The following is a 22500-nucleotide window of genomic DNA, read 5'->3' on the forward strand; positions in this document are numbered from 1 at the left end:
CATTAATTATTTTTTCAGGGGGAGGGAAGGGGTCATAATAACAATGAAAAAAAACAATGGAAAAAAATAAAGTTCAAGGGAGAGAAAAAATTAAGACTCTGAAATTCCAAAGAAGACACCGTTAGCCTTTCCTGGAATTAATTTCTCCACCAATGACACCTGTAAAAGCTGCTTACCAAATGTCCACTCCCTACCCTACCACAAAGGGATGGTACCACTATGATTAGAGTGGCTCAAGTGTATGCCAAACCCGCTTGATGGGACTGAGAGCATTTCAAGAATACAATCATCCCCACTCTAATCATAGTGGCAGGCAAACCGGACAGAATGCCGAGAGTCCTATCTCTATGAAATCGCCAACCCCTGGAATCCGAAGGCCAAATTTCCTACGAGATAGTTCCGCGTGCCAGTATGGGAATACTGACACTCCTAGGTGTCCAAACATTTTCGGGCAGTTGGCAAGACCACCACAGCTCCCACAATTGATTTTGAAATAAAAACCGATCATGGATACAATGTCCCCTCTAAAAAACCTGGACAGTGAAATGGGTAAGAGTTTTGACAGCAAGGTTGGAGACAGTTGATAATTATGAAGGAGGAATAAGCAATAAGAGGTAATAGAAAAAGAATGAGAGAAATTTAGAGTCAAACTGAGGAAAAGAAATTCCCCAGTTCGAGAGCCCTCTTGCCCGTCACTAGCCTTCAGCACGGGAATGATATGCAGAGCTGAAGCCCAATGACTTCATCAAGGCATTCTCTCGTTAAGAGGGACTAGGGTACCGAACCAGGGCTGCTGGCTGACAGTCGCGCTGTCAGACACTCCCTCTGGAGGGAAGGGGATCGTTCGATCCCGGAGGAGTCGACAAATGCGGGTTCGCCTGTGAAGCTGAAAAGAAAGTCCTTAGACCTGTCCGGGAACCGCCCCTCCTCCGGCGAGCGCGCTGGTCTGCGCTTGCAAGGAGGGGAACGAGACGAAGACCTGTCCGCCTGGTGACGCTCGCGCTGGAGGTCGCATGATGGGCCCTGGTCAGGGTCGCGAGCGAAAGGATCGCGTGACACAGGAATCTCGCGTTCACGCGGGCGCGCGCGTGCATCAGCGTGGGAAAAAGAGGGTGGTGGAGCGGGCGCGAGGGCGCCGTGGCGCGCAGGCGAGGTCACAGGAGCGTGGGAACGATGGCGCGCTGGCGATGGTGCTGGCGCGTGGGCGCGCAGGAGCTGGAGCGGGGGCGCGCGTAGGAGATGGCGAGGGCGTGTGGTGCGCAGGAGCCGGAACGGGAGGTGGCCGGATGCGAGGAAGCGCAGCATCCTGATGCGGCCCTGGAGGGCGCGAGAGGACAGGGGCGCCCCAGCGCGTACCCGGGAGAACCGGGCGAGCAGGATAGCGCGTAGGTTGGCGCTGGTCCGACAGGACAGGCATACTCGCCTGAGGGCGCGCATCAGGATGTGGACGCACTGGTGTGCGCTGCTGTGGTGGCCGAGCAGGACGCGCGGTTTGATGAGGGCGCACAGGTGTGCGCTGGAGGGTTGCATGAGGCGCCTTGAAGTCGTGGGGCCTGGGTTTACCCGGAAGGGGAACGCCCGCACTACTATAGGCCCTGATAATCACCTGTCTCAGCCAGAAGGAGATAGTGTTCTTCGAGATCGGCTTTTTCAATGGACCTGTGGAGACAAAAAGGTTCTTGATACCAGGGCGGAGTCTAGCAGTCCTCTCCAGGTATTTCCTTACGGCTCTGACAGGGCACAACTTTAAGTCCTTCAGGTTGTCTGAACGAGGAATTGCTGGTATAGAGAAGCCCTCAAACCTGGGATCCCAAACTGCCGGATTCTGGGTCTTAGCTACAAAAGCCGGGACGAACTTGAAGGAAACCTCACGCCAGCCCTTCGAGTGTGACACCTCGTAAGACAGTCCGTGAATCTCGCCCACCCTTTTTGCTGAAGCCAACTCCAGCAGAAAAACAGTCTTGAGGGTGAGATCCCTGTCCACGATGTCTTTCAGGGGTTCAAACGGGGGTTCGCTTAACATCTTCAGGACCCTCGCCACATCCCACTGCGGCACTCTGACAGCTTGAGGGGGGCATGCTTGCTCGAAACTCTTGATGAGCATCGAGATATGCCTCGAGGACCCCAGGTCGATGCCTTTCCGGAGGAAGACTTGGCCTAAGGCCGCACGGACTCCCTTGATAGCTGGAATAGACATACCGACCACGTCCCTGAGGTATACCAGGAAGTCAGCAATCTCCGGAATGGAGGCCCTCAGAGGCTTGATGTTCCTGGAGGAGCACCACTTCGTGAAAGTGGCCCACTTAGCTTGGTATACCACTGCCGATGAACGCCTCAGATATCCAGACATCTTTTCTGCCGTTCCTGCTGAATAGCCTTCCTTCCTCAGGAGACGCTCGATAACCTCCACGCGTGAAGGCGGAGGGACCGAGGGTTCTCGTGGAACCTTTGGAAGTGGGGCTGCCGGAGAAGGTCCGGTCTGTCTGGGAGAGGCCACGGCGGAAGGCACGCTAGTTCTTTTAGGTCCACGAACCACTCTCTCTCCGGCCACCAGGGCGCTACCAAAGTCATTCTCAGGTTGTGGGCCCTCCTTACCCTGTTGAGCACTTGTCTGAGCATCGCGAAAGGGGGTAGGCGTATACGTCTAGATTGTCCCAGGGATGTTGGAAGGCGTCCTCTAACGCCGCTTTGGGGTCTGGGACAGGAGAACAGAATACGGGGAGTTGTGCATTCAGTCTTGTTGCGAAGAGATCCATCACTGGCGAGCCCCATTTCTGGATGATGAGCTTGGCTACCTCTGGGTGCAGGGACCACTCGGTTCCTACCACTTGTCTCATCCTGCTGAGGCTGTCGGCCAGGACGTTCCTCTTTCCTGGAATGAACCTTGCTGTGATTGTGATCTGCTCTGACTCCACCCAATCCAGAAGTTCCAACGTGAGATTGCACAACTCTCTCGATTTCAGTCCTCCCTGCTTCTTTATGTATGCCACCACCGTGGCGTTGTCGCACATCAGTGCCACGGTGTTTCCCCGGAGCAGATTGACGAACTGCAGGCACGCCCTTTGAACTGCCCTCATCTCTAGGACGTTTATGTGTTGGGCCTTTTCTACCTCCGTCCAACTGCCTCTTGCTGACCTTCCGAGGAGATGGGCACCCCACCCCTCCTTGGACGCGTCTGTGAACAGGAGCATTTCGGGGGGCTCGGCTGCGAAGGGCATCCCCTTAAGGGTGTTCGTTCGGCTTTGCCACCATTCCAGGGCTTCCTTCGTTTCCGGGAGAACGGGAACCACCTTGTGGGGGGAATCTTTCTGGTTCCAGAGTTCCTTCAGATTCCATTGGACGTTTCTGAGTTTGAGCCTCCCTTGGGGAACCAGTTTCTCCAATGATACGAGGTGGCCTATTAACCTCTGCCAGTTCTTCGCCCTCCTGGGCTGTCCCGATATGAAGGGGCGGAGGATCTGGTCAAAGTTGTCCAGCCTCTCCCCCGAGGGAAAGGCTCTCACCAAATGGGAATCTAGGACCATCCCGAGGTAGGTCATCCTGGTGGAGGGCGACAGATGAGGCTTCTCCAGGTTGATGGTGATGCCCAGAATCTTGCAGAATTGCAGTAGCTCCGCTCCTTGTTCCCTCAGTACTTCCTCTGAGGATAAAAGCAGCAACCAGTCGTCTAGATAACGAATCAGGCGGATGCCCCGTTCGTGCGCCCAAACTGAGACTTTTGCGAAGACCCTCGTGAAGACCTGAGGTGCTGTGGACAGTCCGAAGCAGAGGGACTTGAACTGCAATGTCTGGGCACCCCATTTCACCCGAAGGTACTTTCTGCTGGAGGGGTGAACTGGAATTTGGAAATATGCCTCCTTGAGGTCTATGGACATCATGAAGTCCCCTTCCCTCAAGGACTCCAGGACCAACTTCGGGGTGTCCATCTTGAAGTCGGTCTTGCACACAAACTTGTTGAGGGCTGAGAGGTCTATGACCGGCCTCCAGCCTCCCGTTGCCTTCTCCACTAGGAAGAGCAGACTGTAGAAGCCCGGGCTTGGTTCCTGTACCGTTTCCATCGCTCCCTTCGCCAGCATCGCTGAGACTTCCTCTTGCAAGGCTGTCCTCTTCAAGGGGTCCTTGGGAGCTAACCACTCCGCCCGAAGATCTGGAATTAGGGGCGGGGGTTCTGCTAGGAATGGTAACCTGTACCCTTCCTTTAACACTGTTACTGTCCACGGGTCTACCCAGTGGTTCTTCCATGCTTGCCAAAAACGTCTGAGGCATCCCCCCTCCTGACGCTTGGGCAGGAGTAGGGGGCCTCTCTCCCTATCTCCTTCTGTAGGATCGACCTGTATGTCCTCTCTTGGTGGCCACGTACTAAGTCCTAAAGGAGGCCGGGGCTGAAGCTGTTCCCCTACGGGAGGGCTGCGAAGGCTGCGACCAAGAAGCTGTTGGGGCGTCTCTCCTGGGCCGGCTAGGCGAGGCCCGAGGAGGAGGAGGAACATCGGACGAAGGTCTTCTATGGATGGGTCTCCGCAGTGACTGGGGTCTGGGTTCACCCACGTCCTTACGTTTTTGGACCTTTTCCATAATTTCCTCTGCTGCCTTCAAGGGGAAGAGAGCATCGTCCCACAGGGGCAGGCTCCTCAGGGCCCTCGCTTCCCTGTCCGGAATCCGTCTGGTCAGCTTATTCAGGACAGTGTCCCTCCTTCGAAGAACCCAGTTGGCTGATTGGGCTAGGGACTGGTAGGATAGGAACTTTAGAGCTCTACCTCCCGAGATAATCAGCTCCTTCAGTAGAGCCTGATTCCCCGGAACTGAGAGGTCGTAGGAGGACTGGATTCCTACGAGGGCGGACGCCCACCAGTCCAGCCAGGAGGCGACGTTAGCTAGGTCCTTAGCCATCTCCTCCATCATCGTCGCCTCTAACTGGGAGAAGCAGACTAGGGCTGTTGAGGCTCTGTCTTCTGGTGCTCCTTGGCCTAATACTTCGAGGGAGGCTTCCATCTTGCAGGCCCCTGGCCGCTGTCCCTCTGGTAGGTAAAATTAGCTCTGGGACCTCAAGCCCTGGAGCAACTTTGAGGAACTCTGGGATTTGGGGGCCTCTGCATTGTTAGCCACGATCTTGTTGACGTGAGCTCTGCCGAGCCTCACGTCCCTGGCCACCGGAAGAGCTAACGAAGGTCTTTGCTGGACGGGGGCCTCCATTAGCCTATTGAGGCTAGAGCGCCAGGCATCTTCGGCGGAGGGTTTGGGCTCTTCTATTCTGTGGTATCTCTTAATGAGCCCTATCACCCTCCTGTATGCCGAGTCCTCCGCTGCTGCGCCATCTACGTTTTCGTCCGCGTCCTCCGTCTGGCGGCCTGCCTCTCTAGACGGAGCTCCACCGACGGGGGGGCCTCTGTGTAAGGTTCCGGACGCAGGACGGGCATTGCCGTGGCGGCGAGGGCCTCCGTCCTAGGTCTGTCCTTCGTCGTGGAGGACCAGGCTTCCGTGGGCTTGCCCGACGGAGGAAGCCGTCTCTCCTTCTCCAGTCGCTGAGGCGCTACTTTGGAGGACGATACGAGGCTGCCCGACCGAAGGGGCGACTCCCTCCGCTGGGCGGATTGAGTCGGGACCTTCGCGGTCTTACGCCTGTCCGATGAGGTCAGCGAGGCCGAGTCCCTCCGAGGTTCGAGCTTGTGGCTGGAGGTGAACCTCTCTGGGGACCTGTCTCTAGGGCGCCAACCTTTAAGTACTCGGGACCGAAGTAAAATCAACGAGCTTACTACGGGGAATGACCACCTATTCTTCCCCAGGCGATCCACTCCTGAATTTCCTCCTGGGGGACCTGGATCGTCTTCTTCCGTGGCGAGACCTGGAGTGTGAGCGAGAACGGGAATGCCTTCTCCGGGACCTCTCACGCCTCTGATGGGGTTTCTTCCGGGCTTCACCTTCCGAGGAATTGGAGGCCACTGCTACTGACGAATCTGAAGACTCTCCGTAACTCGTCCGTGGGGCAGGGGCATAAAGAGCCGGCGGCTGAACAACCTGATGGACCGCGGAAGGCGTGGGCTGAAGAAACACGTCTGGTAATGAAGACGGCGGCACTGGGGGAGAGCGTGGGCGCTCTACGTTGTAGAAACCAAGTTCCGAGGCCTTCCTCCATCCTCAACGGGGACCTGCAGGGCATCCTAGGAGGTACCCATTCGAGGGGATCTGACGGGGGTGAGTCTTCCTTTTCGGGGGTGCCTTCAGCTGCGGAGGTACCTGAAAAACATGCCCATGATGCGGGCGAAGAGGCAGGGACATTTTTACTCCACATGGGGTCATCCGACGAGACGTGACCCGCAAGCACCAGGGCACCGTCTCTAGGACCCCCACTAATCTCACCTTCAGGCCCCCCACTTGCCTGGAATGAATCTGCTACCCTGCTATCATGAAGAACAGACTCCTGGGGAAGAGCCACTGGCTTCTTCCCCGCAACGGACTTACCTCGTCCCCTACTCTGGGTAGGGGAAGGTGGTAGAGAAACTCTTTCCAGAGGCTCTCCTGGTGACGTCAAGGGAGAAGAGGTGCTAGCCTTCTTGGGCGACCTCTTGGAAGACTTCTTCTTTTTCGTACCGAATCGTACCCACTGCACTTCACTCCACGATTCACACTCTGGGCATGTGTCCGACGGGGAATACAGTCTGCCCCTGCACGACGAGCACAAGGAGCGAGGGTCTACCTCCGGCTTGGACAGGAACGCACCACATGACTTCCCGGCCATAGGCCCAGGACAACGGCGGGGGTGCTCCATCACGCACTAGCAATACACCGCAAGACACAGGAACGCAGCAGGAAAGAATAAGAAAGCACAAGGTTAACACGTGAGAACGTGGGAACACAAAGGGAAAGCACAAGATTAACACGCGAGACCGCGGGGACACAAAGGGAAAGCACAGGGATACCACGTGGAGACCACGCGGGACACAAAGGGTCGCACTGAGCTTAAGGAGAGCGTCGAGATGATATCGCGACGCGACCAGAGAACTTACTGAGGGTCGAGACCCAAGCTAGCACGCTCCCTGACCCGGGCTTAGCCTCAGGGCACGTATCAATCCGCCTGAGGTTAGCCCTCACAGAAAACGGAAGTAGGGTAAACTACACAAAACTATGGTGGGATGGGAGATACCAGGTACTCCTAAGAAAGTAGTTCGAGGTAAGTACTCCGTGTTGAAACAAACAATAGTTTCAAGAGAAGAAAAAAGGTATTGGGATTAAGGGAATGTAGTGGTAGAACCTTCACCCACTACAGCACTCGCCACTACGAATGGTCCCAACGTGTAGCAGTCCTCATAGAGTCTGGACATTCTTTAAATGATGTGAAGCGAACACTGATTTACTCCTCCAAAAGATTGCGTTCATAATGCTTCTAAGGAATCTATTTTGCTTAAAAGTCATTGACGTTGCCACTGCTCTGCCTTCATGAGTTTTAACTTTCAATAATCTAAGATCATTCTCACCACAGTGAGTGTGAGTCTCTCTAATTAAAAATCTGACAAAATATGATAAGGCATTCTTTGACATAGGTAAGGAGGGCTTCTTGACCGAACACCATAAAGCCTCCAAATCACCTCGTAAAGTTTTGGTTCTGTCTAGATAAAATTTTAGAGCTCTAACTGGGCACAAGACTCTTTCAATTTCATTACCAACCACATCCGACAGGCTGGGAATCTCAAAAGATTTTGGCCATGGATGAGATGGTCAATCATTTTTGGCCAGGAAACCAAGCTGCAAGGAGCATACTGCCTTATTAGAGCAGAAGCCGATATTCTTGCTGAAGGCATGCACTTCACTAACTCTCTTCACGATAGCAAGACTCACTAGCAAGAGAGTTTTGAGAGTAAGGTCTTTGAGAGAGGTTGAGTGCAGAGGTTCAAATCTCTCAGACATGAGAAACTTAAGAACAACATCCAAGTTCCAAGCTGGAGTAATAATCTGATGCTCCTTGGAAGTCTCGAAAGACTTGAGAAGGTCTTGAAGATATCTATTGTTCGATAGATCCATGTTCCTGTGTCTGAACACTGCAGCCAACATACTCCTGTAGCCTTTAATAGTAGAGGCAGAAAGGTTACGGTTGTTTCTTAATAGAGGCAGAAAGGTTACGGTTGTTTCTTAATAGTAGAGGCAGAAAGGTTACGGTTGTTTCTAAGATGAAGCAGGAAGTCAGCGATCTGTGCTACAGTGGTATCGGATGAGGAAACAGAGGTGGACTTGCACCCATCTCGAAATACCTCCCATTTGGATTGGTAGATCCTGATGGTAAAGGATCTCCATGCCCAGGCAATAGCTCTAGCTGCCTCCTTCGAAAACCCTCGAGCTCTAGAGAGTCTCTCGATAGTCTGAAGGCAGTTAGACGAAGCGCGGGGAGGCTTTGATGGAATCTTTTCATGTGAGGTTGTCTGAGAAGATCCCACCGCAATGGCAAACTTCTTGGAATGTCCACCAGCCATTGATGTACCTCGGTGAACCATTCCCTTGAGGTCCAGAGGGGAGCAACCAACGTCAACCTGGTCCCTTCGTGAGAGGCGAACTTCTGCAGAACCTTGAAGGGAGGAAATGCATAAATTTCCAGGTGAGACCAGTCCATTAAGAACGCGTCTATGTGGACTGCCTCTGGATCTGGGACTGGAGAGCAGTAAGTTGGAAGTCTCTTTGTTAACGAGGTCGCGAACAGGTCTATGGCAGGACGACCCCATATCCTCCTTAGTTTCTCGCACACCTCCTGATGAAGAGTCCATTCCGTGGAGATGACTTGTCCTCTTCTGCTGAAGCAATCTGCCATCACATTCCTCTCTCCCTGAAAGAACCTTGTAAGAAGGAAGATATTTCTTTCCTTTGACCAAACTAGGAGATCCCTTGCAGTTAAATAAAGGGACTGAGAGTGGGTCCTGCCTTGCTTGGAGATGTAGGCTAACGCTGTGGTGTTGTCCACGTTTACCTGCACCACCTTGTTCCGAATCAGACCTTCGAAACTTTTCAAGGCCAGATGAACCACCAGTAGCTCCTTGTGGTTTATATGAAGCTTTATCTGATCTTTGGACCAAAGACCCGAGCACTCTAGTTTGCCTAGAGTTGCTCCCCACCCCAAGTCCGAGGCGTCTGAGTACAACACATGGTCTGGGTTCTTGTGAGCAAGCAAGAGACCTTCCCGAGGTTGATGTCCCACCACTTCAGGCAAGTCTTGACTGGGTCCGTGAGTGGAATGGATACTGCTTCCAAGCCCTTTTCCTTGTTCCAATGTTGGTTGAGATGAAACTGGAGAGGGAGAAGGTTGAGCCTTCCCAGGGAGACAAACTGTTCCAGTGACGATAGAGTCCCCAAAAGGCTCATCCATAACCTTACAGAACAACTGCTCTTCTTCTGATATTGATGAATCTACAAGAGAGCTTGCTCTAGTCTTGTAGGCGATGGAAAAGCCCGAAAAACTCGACTCTGTATCTCCATCCCCAAATAGAGAATAGACTGGGACGGAGTTATTTGTGACTTCTCCTTGTTTACTAGGCGACCTAATTCTTTGGCTAGGTCCAACGTCCATATGAGATCCTTCAGACAGCGGTTTAATGATGACGCCCTGATCAACCAGTCGTCTAAGTAAAGGGAGGCTCTGACCCCTGACGAATGTAGGAAGCTCGCTACATTCCGCATGAGCCTTGTAAATATTAGAGGAGTAGGGCTGAGGCTGAAGCACAGAGCTCGAAACTGGTACACTTCTTTCCCGTACATGAACCTTAGATAACGTTGAAAGGTCGGATGGATAGGGATATGGAAGTAAGCGTCCTGGAGATTGAGAGAGACCATCCAGTCGCCTTCCCTTACTGCTGTTAAAACAGATTTGGAGGTTTCCATCGTGAACTTTGTTTTCAATATGAACACGTTGAGCGCACTCACATCTAGCACTGGTCTCCAGCCTCCTGTGTTCTTTGGAACCAGGAAGAGACGGTTGTAAAAGCCTGGGGATTGATGGCCCAAGACCTTCACCACCACCCCCTTTTCTAACAAAAGAGGCACCTGAAGTTGTAAGGCCGGTCTCTTTGCTTCCTCTCGATACCTGGGAGATAGGTCTATTGGATTTCGAACATGAGGAGGTTTCCTTACAAAAGGAATTTTGTAACCCTCCTTCAACAAGAGGACAGACCATTGGTCCGCTCCCCTTCTCTCCCACGCCTGCCAGAAGTTCTTTAATCTGGCCCCTACTGCTGTCTGAAGCCGTGGGCAGTCATACTCTGCCACGGCTGGACCTGGCCCCCCTTCTCTTACCTCGTCTTCCGTCAGAACGATAGATGCCTCTGTTGGAGGCTCTGACACGAAAGGGAGGAATAAATCTGGAAGCAGGTGTATCTAACTTCGGTTTGCTGCTGGAGAAAGATGAAGGCAAGACTTTGCGAGCTGTTTTAGTGACCAAATCATGAGTATCCCTCAAGGCAAGAGATGACGCTATATCCTTGATAAGATCTTGGGGAAACAATGCACGCAATGGAGGAGCAAAAAAGAGCTCCGACTTCTGATACGGAGTAACTCCTAAAGAAAGGAACGAGCACAATGACTCCCTCTTCTTCAGTACTCCTGCAGTAAAGATGGACGCAAGTTCGTTAGAACCGTCTCTTATAGCCTTGTCCATGTAGGACATAATTTGTATGACAGCATCATTGTTAGAATGTGAAACCTTCTTGCTCAAGGCCCCCAACGATCAATCCAGAAAGTTAAAAACTTCAAATGCACGGAAGACTCCTTTGAGAAGATGGTCAAGCTCTGAAGTAGTCCACAACACCTTGGAGCGTCTCATGGCTAGATGACGAGGAGAGTCTACCAGGCTTGAGAAGTCTCCCTGGGCAGAGGCAGGTACTCCCAAGCCGAGAACTTCTCCCATGTCATACCAGACGCTCGAACGAGAAGCAAGTTTAGATGGAGGGAAGGCAAAGGAAGACTTTCCAAGACTTCTTTTGGTCTCCAACCAGTCTCCTAGCAGACGCAAGGCCCTCTTAGAAGATCAAGAGAGCACTAACTTAGTATAAGAAGGAGCTGTAGCAGGCAAGCCCAAAGTAAATTCTGAAGGAGGAGAACGTGGGGCAGCAGGCACAAAATAAGACGGAAAATCTTCTTTAAAAACATTCATAATTTTCTTAAAATCTAGAGATTGTTGGGCAACTCTAGGCTCTTCTTCCTCCGACAGGACCTCCAACGGTACATTAGTAGAAAGAGGATCATCAGCTTCCTCTTCAGAGTAAACTTCATCCGACAAAACGATATTCTTGCGAGAAGGCGAATTCAAAGAAGGTCGGGAAGGCAAAGCTTGACAGCCTACATCAACCTGTAGCTGAGCAGCAGTCAAGGCAGGAGGGCCGACGTCACGTCGTGACTGCAGTGACTAACGTTCAACGTCACGTTGTGACTGCGGTGACTGACGTTCGACGTCACGTCGTGACTGCGGTGACTGACGTTCGACGTCACGTCGTGACTGCAGCGACTGACGCTCGACGTCACGTCGTGACTGCGGTGACTGACGTTCGACGTCACGTCATGACTGCGGTGTCTGAAGTTCGACGTCACGTCGTGACTGCGGTGTCTGAAGTTCGACGTCACGTCGAGACTGCAGTGACTGACATTCAACGTCACGTCGTGACTGCAGTGACTGCAGCTCAACATCACGGTTGGACTGTAAAGACTGATGCTCAACGTCACGTCGAGGTTTGCGATCAGCATCTCGTTTGAAAGCAAGGGTAACACTAGGTATCACGTCAGCGTGACATAAAGCCTCACACTTAGATGACTGATGAACTGAGTCACGCTTAGCGGAACCATGACGCTCCGCAAGTGAGGGTTCCTGTCGAACAGGAGTAGGACCGTAGGCCTGCATTAAGGTGGACAGCTTAGACTGCATGTCCTGCAACACACTAAAGTTAGGATCTTGAATACAAGGACGTCTGGAACGTCAGCACTAATAACGGGAGCAGCAGCACTCACGTCACGTCTGGAACGACCAGATAAAACAACGGCACCGTGACTCTGTGAAGGGGCCTCCGGAGCCACAAACTCTGATGTTAAATATGAACGTTTAGAAGGCAAACCTTCCTCTGATGAGGGTATACGTTCTGGGCTGCTCCAGTGACTGCAGCCAGGACGTTGACTTTGTTCTGAAGGAACCAATTTTCTCTTAAGAGGCCATGAAACCTGACGCCAGGATTTCTTACTAATATGAACGTCATCGGAGGACGAGGAGAACTTAGTCTCGTCTCTCTCATAATAAGGACGATCGTAAGGAGCAACGTCTGCAACTCGTGAGGGAACGTCTGTTCGTGGTTTAACACCTATCGTTCCCTTTCGTCTTTTGACATTCCTTCTCCCAGGGGTTGGGGAGCTTGAAAGAGGTCTCGGACTGGGCGAACGGCAAGTATGAACAGACGAACCCTGCGCAACACTGAACACATTTTTAACACTTTTCACACTAACACTTGCACTTTTCAAAAACTTCACATCGGACATAAGTTGGTTCCGATCCGTAGCCAGCGATTCAACCTTGGCACCAAGAGCATGAATAGCCTTCATCATGTCCTTCAGTGAATGCTCGTTAGTGCTAGTAGGGGATTCAGAAACTACCACTACAGGGGGAGGACAAGGTTCAGGGACATGGGGAGAGGAAAATTCTCGAGAATGAGAAGAGCTTCTTCTTACCCTATCTCTCTCTAATTTACGAGTATATTTTTCATAATCTAACCACTCATTATCTGACAAAATGACACATTCATCGCATCGATCCCCCAATTGACAAATCTTACCTCTACAATTAATACAAATAGAGTGGGGGTCGATGGAAGCCTTTGGAAGGCGCCTGTTACAGCCTTTATCACATTTCCTATATACAGGGGAGGGGTCAGCCATATTGGAATGTCCAGAGAGAGATCAAAAACAAAGCAAGGGTCAATAATAGTCAAATCAAAAAAGAGTTCAAGAACAGTCGAAAGAATAACCAACCAAGCGAAAGCCAAAAACCAAAACAAGTACTTCACCAAAGCTGTAGAAACTTGAGTTCAGCGCGAGCAAGAAAATCAATGTTTACGCCACAGCCGGCAGAGAAGAACTGAAGATGTGAGGAATAGTTCCAGTATCCTGGCGAGTGGTGGCGCTAGTGTACACCCAGCAACCCAACCTACTATCGCCCGCGTGTTTTGAATTTGCTGTCGGAGACGTTAGCTATATATATATCCACCAGCTAAGTTAAATGTTTAAAATTCATTGATTTAAAGTTTTCTGGCATCCTGACATCTAAGGTCATTGACACCGATATAATTTATCATATATAAAAAATGAAAGCATATTTAATTAAAACCATAACTGTTAAGATGTCATTATAAAGGTTAAATAGTTTTTAGATGACCTGATTCTGAAATAAATCTAAAAATGCCACTCGCATAGTAGGACACATCATGTTCAAGACTCTTGGCAAGGATGAACCTGCCATCCTCACCTCGAGCCTCAAACAGATATCTACTTCTTAAGCTGTTATGATTGGGGCATTCAGTCAACAAACCAATTAAAGTATCCTATATTTACCGATATTAGTTACAATAAAAAAATCTGTTGGTGTTCCCTAAAAGGGGCAGATACATGAGGTTTGTGAAAGGGACAGAAGAGGGGAGAAACAATTTGCTGTCAAAAATTCTCAGGAAAGGAGAGTAACAGATGGATGGAAGAGACTGGGAAATGGATGAAAGATATGGGTATGAATGATAAAACCTTTAGTAAAATGGAAAGGGAAGAGCTCACTGTAAAGATTAGAGAAGTGGATAGTAAACAATGGAAGGAAGAGATAAAAGAAAAAAGTAGTTTGGAAACATATGTACACAAAAAAGGTTAAGTAAGAAGAAATATTCTATAACAATAAACCAGTTTCAGTTATCATGTACAGAGGTGGGGCCAACTGCCTAAGACTAAATGGTAATACACTACAATAATACCCATAATATTTATTACAATAACTTCATCTCTAGAAAAAAAAATATTGGATAAGCACTAACTTTCATGAATGGTCCTAACTGCTGCATTCTACCAATGTGATATATATATATATATATATATATATATATATATATATATATATATATATATAAAATATTTCCTTCATTTTCGCTTTAACTACCATATTTTGATCTAGACAAGGATGATTAGGCTATATGTTAAACTCCAAGGTCAGTCACCTAAATGATAAAAGGGTGACTGTGATATTGTAAACTGGTTAACTAACTTACCAAATACTAAACATTGCTTAGATTAGTTCCAAGCATGGCTTAATTAGGCCAGGATAGCTGAGCCTAGCCCGTGAGGCCTCCCTAACCAATTTCACGAAGAGATTATTTCACAATTGCCTTTCAAGTTAGGCAACTGGGATAATACTAATAACGTGTCGGTATAATAACGTGTTATATTTCGAATGGTATTTGCTCTTGGAGCAATGCAGCTTTTCCATAGGAAAGGTTTTGTATAGCGTACACTGACTCAACAACAGTGAAAAAGAAAACAACCAAAAACATCTGAATAGCACAGGCAATACTGAGTTTTGGTCAGAGAGGACGTAACTAACTTGGCTGCTAATCTTCTTCTTCTTGCACTCCAGTGACAGTAGATATTTGGATTATTTTTTTTACACGCACAAGCCTCTGAAATTCAGCATATGATACTTGGAACAATTCTTAAAATCTGCATTAATATTAAGGCAAACTGTTGTGGATGAATATCTTAGGGCTTCATGAGGGTTTCATGCAATTACAATAAAAATCATCAACGTTATGTTGATCCCGTCGGAATTGGACATTGGATGCAGCACTTTATCATTATACAATGATCTTTAGAGCATTCTCACCCCACAGTGATCCCGTATGCATGACCAATCAACGACAAAACACTATAATCTGTAAATCTAGCTTTAATAGCCATATACGATATTCTATATATCCCTTGTAACCCTCGACTCTTGAACTGCAAATGGAGATTTATGAAACCTATATGAGCTTAATGATTTTTTTTCGGTAATTTATTGTAATTTAATCTGTTTCGGTCAGTTTTATATATATATATATATATATATATATATATATATATATATATATATATATATATATATATATATATATATATATATATATATATATATAGAATTCTCTATTCACTATATAGCTTTGGTTTATAATAAATAACCAGAGCAAAATCATTAAGTATGGGCAATTACGGCAAGTGGAAATAAACCATGTTAAGTTAGCGCGCAAAAGGAGGTGACAGACCACCTGGGGGTTGCTGAATAATATCTAAAGATAGATAAACAACCCCAAACACTGTTCTTCATAATGTTCATTATACTGACACTGGCAATACATTATATGAAAATTGTAACATTTGACATATTTGTGTACTATAATTATAAATCCATAATTCATTTTCTTAACAAAGCATATAATTTAAGAATTATAGCAACTTTCATTTTACTGTAAATACAATTGAAGACACGGGACGCGAAAACATCTCGGCTTATTTTTATCTTCGGCGGACAAAGTAGTGTAGATTTACCCAATCTCCATAAAGTAGGCGTTAATATTATAATTAGTTCAGAGTGCAATATGGCAATAAAAGTTCGTCGGAAAAGCCGACCAACTGAACTCTCAGTTGCGTCTGTCAGCTGGCTGGTGGCTTTCAAACCCCTCACTCCCACGTGTGAAATCAGCCTCGCTAAGGAGGCATTTACATTACCTATTTTTGAAAGTTTTGAAAGACTGACACACACGCAATATATATATATATATATATATATATATATATATATATATATATATATTTATACATATATATATATACATATATATATATATATATATATATATATATATATATATATATATATATATATATATATATGTATATATATATATATATAATATATATATATACACACACATATATATATATATATAATATATATATATACACACACATATATATATATATATATATATATATATATATATATATATATATATATGTGTGTGTGTGTGTGTGTGTCTATCTGTCTATATGTCTGTGATTATATATATATGTATATATATATATATATATATATATATATATATATATATATATATATATATATATATATATATATATATATATATATCAATGAGTAGTATGTTTGCCTGGGCACCAGCCATCCGTTGATATACTACCGCTAGAGAGTTATGGGGTCTTTTGACTGGCCAGACAGTAGTACATTGGATATTTCTCTCTGGTTATGGTTCATTTTCCTTTTGCCTACACACACACACACACACACACACACACACACACACACACACACACACACTTATACACACCGAATAGTCTGGCCTATTCTTTACATATTCTCCTCTGCCTCATATACAGTACCTGACAACACTGAGATTACTAAACAATTCTTCTTACTGCACTGTAATTGTTCAGTGGCCACTTTCCTCTCTGTAAGGGTAAAAGCGACTCTTTAGCTATGGTAAGTAGCTCTTCTAGGAGAAGGACACTCCAAAATCAAACCATTATTCTCTAATCTTGGATAGTGCCATAGCTTCTGTACCATGGTCTTCCACTGTCTTGGGTTAGAGTTCTCTTGCTTGAGGGTACACTCGGGCACACTATTCTATCTAAATTTTCTTCCTCTTGTTTTGTTTAAGGTTTTTATTGTTTATATAGGAGATGTTTATTTTAACGTTGCTCTTCTTATAGTATTTAATTTTTCTTCGTTTCCTTTCCTCACTGAGCTATTTTCCCTGTTGGAGCCCCTGGGCTTATAGCATCCTGCTTTTCAAACTAGGGTTGTAGCTTAGCAAATAATAATAATAATGATAATAATAATGACCTTTGTGATAATATCAGTTGGTCTTAGCTGTTTCTTACTGTCAATGTTTGAGTATTCATATTGTTTTGTTTATTGTTTTGTTCTTCCTATGTTAATGTTTTATAGCATGATTTTCATAAGTTATGTGTTTGTGTTAACATGTGCATTTATGTTGATACTGTATTCATTGTTGCCTTTCTTTGTTACAGATATGGTAGTTTGCTAATGTGTTGAATAAAGCTTGGAAATTATCACCAAGTATTACTGTACTTTCATTACAATTTATTCAACACAAACTCATCATGGCTAAGTTACTGAAGCCGTCCAGACTGGACACGGATCCCAGCTCGTCCAATGCAGCCAAAGAGTGGAAGCACTGGCATAGAACATTCACTAATTTCATAGAAGAAAGTGGAGATGCTGCACCAGACAAGTTGAGGGCATTAGTGAATTGTGTGTCCTCGAGTGTATATGAACTGATCGAAGACTGTAGTACTTTTGAGAGTGCAATCGCTAAACTGGATAGTGTTTATGTCAAGTTGCCAAATGAGATTTTTGCTAGACATGTTTTAGCGACGCGACGACAGCAGTCAGGAGAATCCATTGACGAATTTCTGCGTGAGTTACATAAACTTAGCAAAGACTGCAACTTCCAGCTAGTCACAGCAGAACAATATCGGCAAGAGCTAGTACGTGATGCATTTATCAATGGTATTGCCTCAGTATTTATTCGTCAGCGGTTACTAGAGAATAAGTCACTGAATCTGGAAACTGCACACAGTCAAGCTCGTACGTTGGATCTTGCCCAGCGCAGTGCCGACGCATATGCATCGCCACCTGTTCCTCATACTGCTGCTTTAGTTCCAGAGCGGCAGGCGCAGCCAACCGGTGACCAGCAGCAACATCCAACGCAAGAGGGAGCTAAAGGAAGTTCACCGGGAGGTTCAGCTGTTGCCGCTGCCTACTTATCAAAGAGAAAATGTTATTTTTGTGGTAATGCACTTCACAGTACAGGTAGAGTGAGTTGTCCCGCACGTAATGCCACATGCAACAAATGCGGTAAAACAGGCCATTTTGCAAAAGTCTGTAAATCGAAAATTTCAGGTAGTACCACTGCTACATTGTATAATCCCACTTTACTTGCAATAACTGCCACTTATCCAAATAATCTTTCACATGCAGCTACAAACATCACTGTAAATGGCCACTCATTGAAGGCACTAGTCGATTCTTGTAGCTCAGATGGTTTTATACGTGAGGAAGTAGCGCAGAGACTAAACCTGACAGTAGTCCCTGCAAGCTCAGCGGTCTCAATGGCATCAAAATCGTTCAATGCTAGTTCCTCTGGATTTGTCATAGCAGACTTGGTTCACCTTGATCAGAGATATCCCTGTATACAGCTAGGGGTCCTGAAGGATTTGTGTTGTGATGTCATTTTGGGTTATGATTTCCAAAAGCAACACCAGAGCGTGAGTTTTCAATATGAAGGGAAAAGACCAAGTTTGAAGATAACTGGCGCTAAACCTGTTTGTTTACTAGCGACAGCTGACATAGATGAACCGTCATTGTTTCCGAACTTACCTCGACAGTGTAAACCCATTGCAGTCAAATCCAGACGCTATAGTCAAGATGACCAGCTGTTTGTAAAAGACCAAATTTCACATTTACTATCTGAAGGTATCATCGAACCAAGTATATCCCCTTGGAGGGCACAGGTTGTAGTAGTCAAAGATCCACTTGACAGGCATAAAAAGAGACTTTGTATTGATTATTCACAGACCATTAACCAATACACAGAACTAGATGCTTATCCCCTCCCAAGGATAGAGGATATGGTACATGACCTTGCTAAATATAAGGTGTTTTCCACATTTGACTTGAAGAGTGCATATCACCAAATCAGCATTAAAGAGAGTGAGAGGAAGTACACTGCTTTTGAAGGTGCAGGGAAATTGTTTCAATTTTGTAGGATTCCATTTGGTGTGACGAATGGTGTAGCTGCATTCCAAAGAGCTATGGACAAACTAGTTGAGGATGAGAAGCTCAAAGATACTTTTCCATACCTTGACAATATCACTGTAGGTGGAGCATCTCAGGCTGAACATGATGAAAACGTTCAAAACTTCTTGGAGGTGGTTCAGAAACGGAACCTTACCCTCAATGAAGGGAAATCGGTTATTTCTGTTCCTACAATCAATGTTCTAGGGTATTGTGTCGGGAATAATGTTATAAAGCCTGACCCAGATAGATTACGTCCCCTTCAAGAATTACCGCCTCCCACAAATATGGGCTCTCTGCGAAGAGCTCAAGGATTGTTTGCCTATTATGCCAAATGGATCCCTGGTTTTTCTGACACGATACATCCCTTAGTGAACACAAAAACTTTTCCACTGAGCGAGCCAGCACTAGCTGCTTTCAATTCTTTAAAAAAACAACTTATGGATGTTTCACTGCGGGCTGTGGATGAGAGTCTTCCTTTTGTTGTAGAGTGTGATGCTTCGGAAAGCTTGGAAATTATCACCAAGTATTACTGTACTTTCATTACAACCTTGTATGTATGTATGTATGTATGTATGTATGTATGTATGCGTGGAAATCATGAAACCTGACACATGTTAAGCATAAAACGGATTTTGACTTAAGAAAAATTTATTTTTGGGTGAGATAGCCATGTCGTCCTGATGGAACTTCCTCAAAGGCAGCCTACTACTTGGGTTATTTCTGCGAGTGATATACCAGAGAATTTTACCCAAGAAGTATCACAGGGTTCTGTCCCCTGGAGCGACTATCCCGAGAGATATTGTGTATGAAACCGGGACGTGTTCAAAGCAAGCCACGGCTATCCTCCGAATAGAGTTAACCTCGTCTCGAAGGATATGGGATATGATTATATACGTGGGCGAGAGAGCCGTTACAAATTTGAATTAATTTCAACACAAACATAAATGCAACAGAAATGTCTCAGTACGATGAATGAAATACTCGTGATATGCTTAGAACAAAACCCCCCCAAAAAAACGAAACAAAACTCAATTCATCTTTTCACAAAACACTCGGAATGAACATACGTAAAAGAAACCTGATTTTTATGACCTCAATCACCTCGTGGTAGACATTATCTCAAGACCCATGTCCTCTCGCACTCTCTCGTGCTCGAAGGACGGCACGGACACACGCTTGTGCCTCCTCCTCACCTTCCTTTCCCCGGGTAACCCTGGGTAAGGGGTTACCTACTCACTTAACTACCTATCCCCTTGGGGAATGGACCTAGGACGTCCATATGCACTTCATTAACTTAAAAGGTACTACCGACCATGTTCTGGCCCTTGGTACCACATGCTTGTGGTTACTCATTGAGTTACACACGACACTTATTGATAAACCTAATTCCTTAAAAATACTGACACTCTTGCCATCCTTAGGAACCTTTCTATACCTACATGCCACGCGTAAGGTCTTACATCAATTACACAGATGACTTTCTCTACCAAAGGGGAAGGAAAAACAACGCTAGATCAAATTCCGTCTTCAATGAAGAACACACACTTCCACCTGCGCAAAAAATCTGGGAAATTTGATCTCCTACCTCACCCATACACTCATTTGCGGGGGGACTCATTCACGGGGGCATGTACTCTCTCTCTCTCTCTCTCTGTAGTCGTCAAGATCTTCCCGTTTTCTATGCGCTCCATCCACGGTCTACTTGAGCCTACTTCTTTCGTTGTTGTTCCTTCTGCTTCCGTAGTTATTACATCCGTTCTTCGTCGTAGGATCACTGAGCCCGTGTGTGGGCTCTGGCCGTGTTCTGCACCATACACTCCTACGTTTTGCTGGCATCCGTAATAAGCGGTTCTTCAAACTCGTTACACACACTCCGACTTCCATGATCGGGAGCGGTGGTGAGGGGTTGCTGCTCCACCCCTACCTCCTTATGCACTCCCTGGGAAGACGCACTACCACTCACTGGCAAGTGGGTATCCCTTACTGCTCACTGGGGGAACGTCTGGCTCCCCTCCCCCACACTCTGGGGCAAAGATGGCTGGCTGACTCCTTGGCACTCCCCTCCCCAGTCCTTGCGGTCTGACGGACGGCCCGAGGGACCGTTGGTCCCCTTCCTGCGTTGTCTTCCCCTCCCTGTCGTTGGTACAGGGGAAACATGATTTCTTCTGCCGACACCGTTTTCTTTTTAAACAGCTTTCAGATGGTGGTTTGGGGCCTGACATCCATAACACTACCGCTGTTCATCATAGGGGCATAGAGCCCGTAGGTGGCCCCTTCCCCCACAGTTCCAACAACCGCCAGCCGCCACGTTCCTACCTCTCTGACCTCTGCCTCTTCGAGGTTCTCTTCTACATGCGCCTCATCCTTGGTATGTTGTCGATGTCGGTTGGGTGCCGGGCTGCCTCGATGGTTGTGTAGCTGCTATCATGTGCGTTGAGAAAACGTTCACCGAGTACCGGGCATACACGAGCTACACTTCATTTCACCCCTCTCTCTCTCCGTCACCTCCACTCGACGTTGAACTTCTCGCGTTAACCATTGTCACTATTATCTTTTGTTTCGACTTTTTCAAAAATCTCACGTCGGCTAAAATCACTTAGCACAGATGTTAACCGTTAATATTATTATTATTACCCCACAACACCTGACACCATTTAATATGACCCAATCCAGGTCGTATTAAGGGGGTTCACACTTCACATCTTGGGGGAAACAAAGATAGAGAAAACCCATTTCTTGTTAACACAATTAGAAGGGGAGGTCCTGCACAAATAATAGCCGAGTTAATAAGTTTGTACATGCTGTATTCTCTTAAGTTTACAAGGGCGCCCTTATTATGATTACATTACTTTACTAAGGAAAAAACCCTCAGAAAAATGGTACTCGGGTCGGCACCATCGTGGCACCTGACACTCTCTGTAGACCTCCAAAACCAGACTGACCCTATAGGCCGTTTCCCCATCGCCCATAGATGGGCATCGCGATGCCTGATCAATGATTGGTTGTTTTGACCCGAGAGTCTCATGACAGCCAATCGGGAGAGATTTTGGGGACGCTAACTTTTAACGAACATTTTGAGTGCCCAAGCCAAGCCGATAACGACATTTTTCCATAGTGCCATTTCGTCCCCGGCTCTCTAACAAAGGGAAATCCGTTACACTAACCAAACACTGAACCACGATTGGGTTATATATATACATTCATATATATATATATATATATATATATATATATATATATATATATACTGTATATACATCTATCTATATCTATATACCAAGGCACTTCCCCCAATTTTGGGGGGTAGCCGACACCAACAATGAAACAAAACAAAAAGGGGACCTCTACTCTCTATGTTCCTTCAGCCTAATCAGGGACCCAACCGAGTTCAGCTGGTACTGCTAGGGTGCCACAGCCCAACCTCCCACATTTCCACCACAGATGAAGCTTCATAATGCTGACTTCCCTACTGCTGCTACCTCCGCGGTCATCTAAGGCCCCGGAGGAAGCAGCAGGGCCTACTGGAACTGCGTCACAATCGCTCGCCATTCATTCCTATTTCTAGCACGCTCTCTTGCCTCTCTCACATCTATCCTCCTATCACCCAGAGCTTTCTTCACACCATCCATCCACCCAAACCTTGG

At 46.8% G+C, this 22500-nt stretch overlaps 2 protein-coding genes across 2 annotated transcripts in view; one reads left to right on the forward strand and one right to left on the reverse strand.

The window, feature by feature from the left end:
* The window catches only part of LOC137616390 (dentin sialophosphoprotein-like), a 379565-nt gene extending 364959 nt beyond the window's left edge, over nucleotides 1-14606 (reverse strand). The window contains exon 1 of the mRNA XM_068346092.1: nucleotides 14253-14606. The gene's annotated coding sequence lies outside the window, so the exon portion shown is untranslated. The remainder of the gene's footprint in view (nucleotides 1-14252) is intronic.
* Nucleotides 14607-17157: 2551 nt separating this feature from the next.
* LOC137615838 (uncharacterized) overlaps nucleotides 17158-22500 on the forward strand; it is a 9128-nt gene continuing 3785 nt past the window's right edge. Inside the window, exon 1 of the mRNA XM_068345528.1 lies at nucleotides 17158-18796. Coding sequence (XP_068201629.1) covers nucleotides 17158-18796 — 1639 coding nt within the window. The remainder of the gene's footprint in view (nucleotides 18797-22500) is intronic.

Source organism: Palaemon carinicauda, chromosome 22 (genome assembly GCF_036898095.1).
Source record: "Palaemon carinicauda isolate YSFRI2023 chromosome 22, ASM3689809v2, whole genome shotgun sequence".
NCBI lineage: Eukaryota > Metazoa > Arthropoda > Malacostraca > Decapoda > Palaemonidae > Palaemon > Palaemon carinicauda.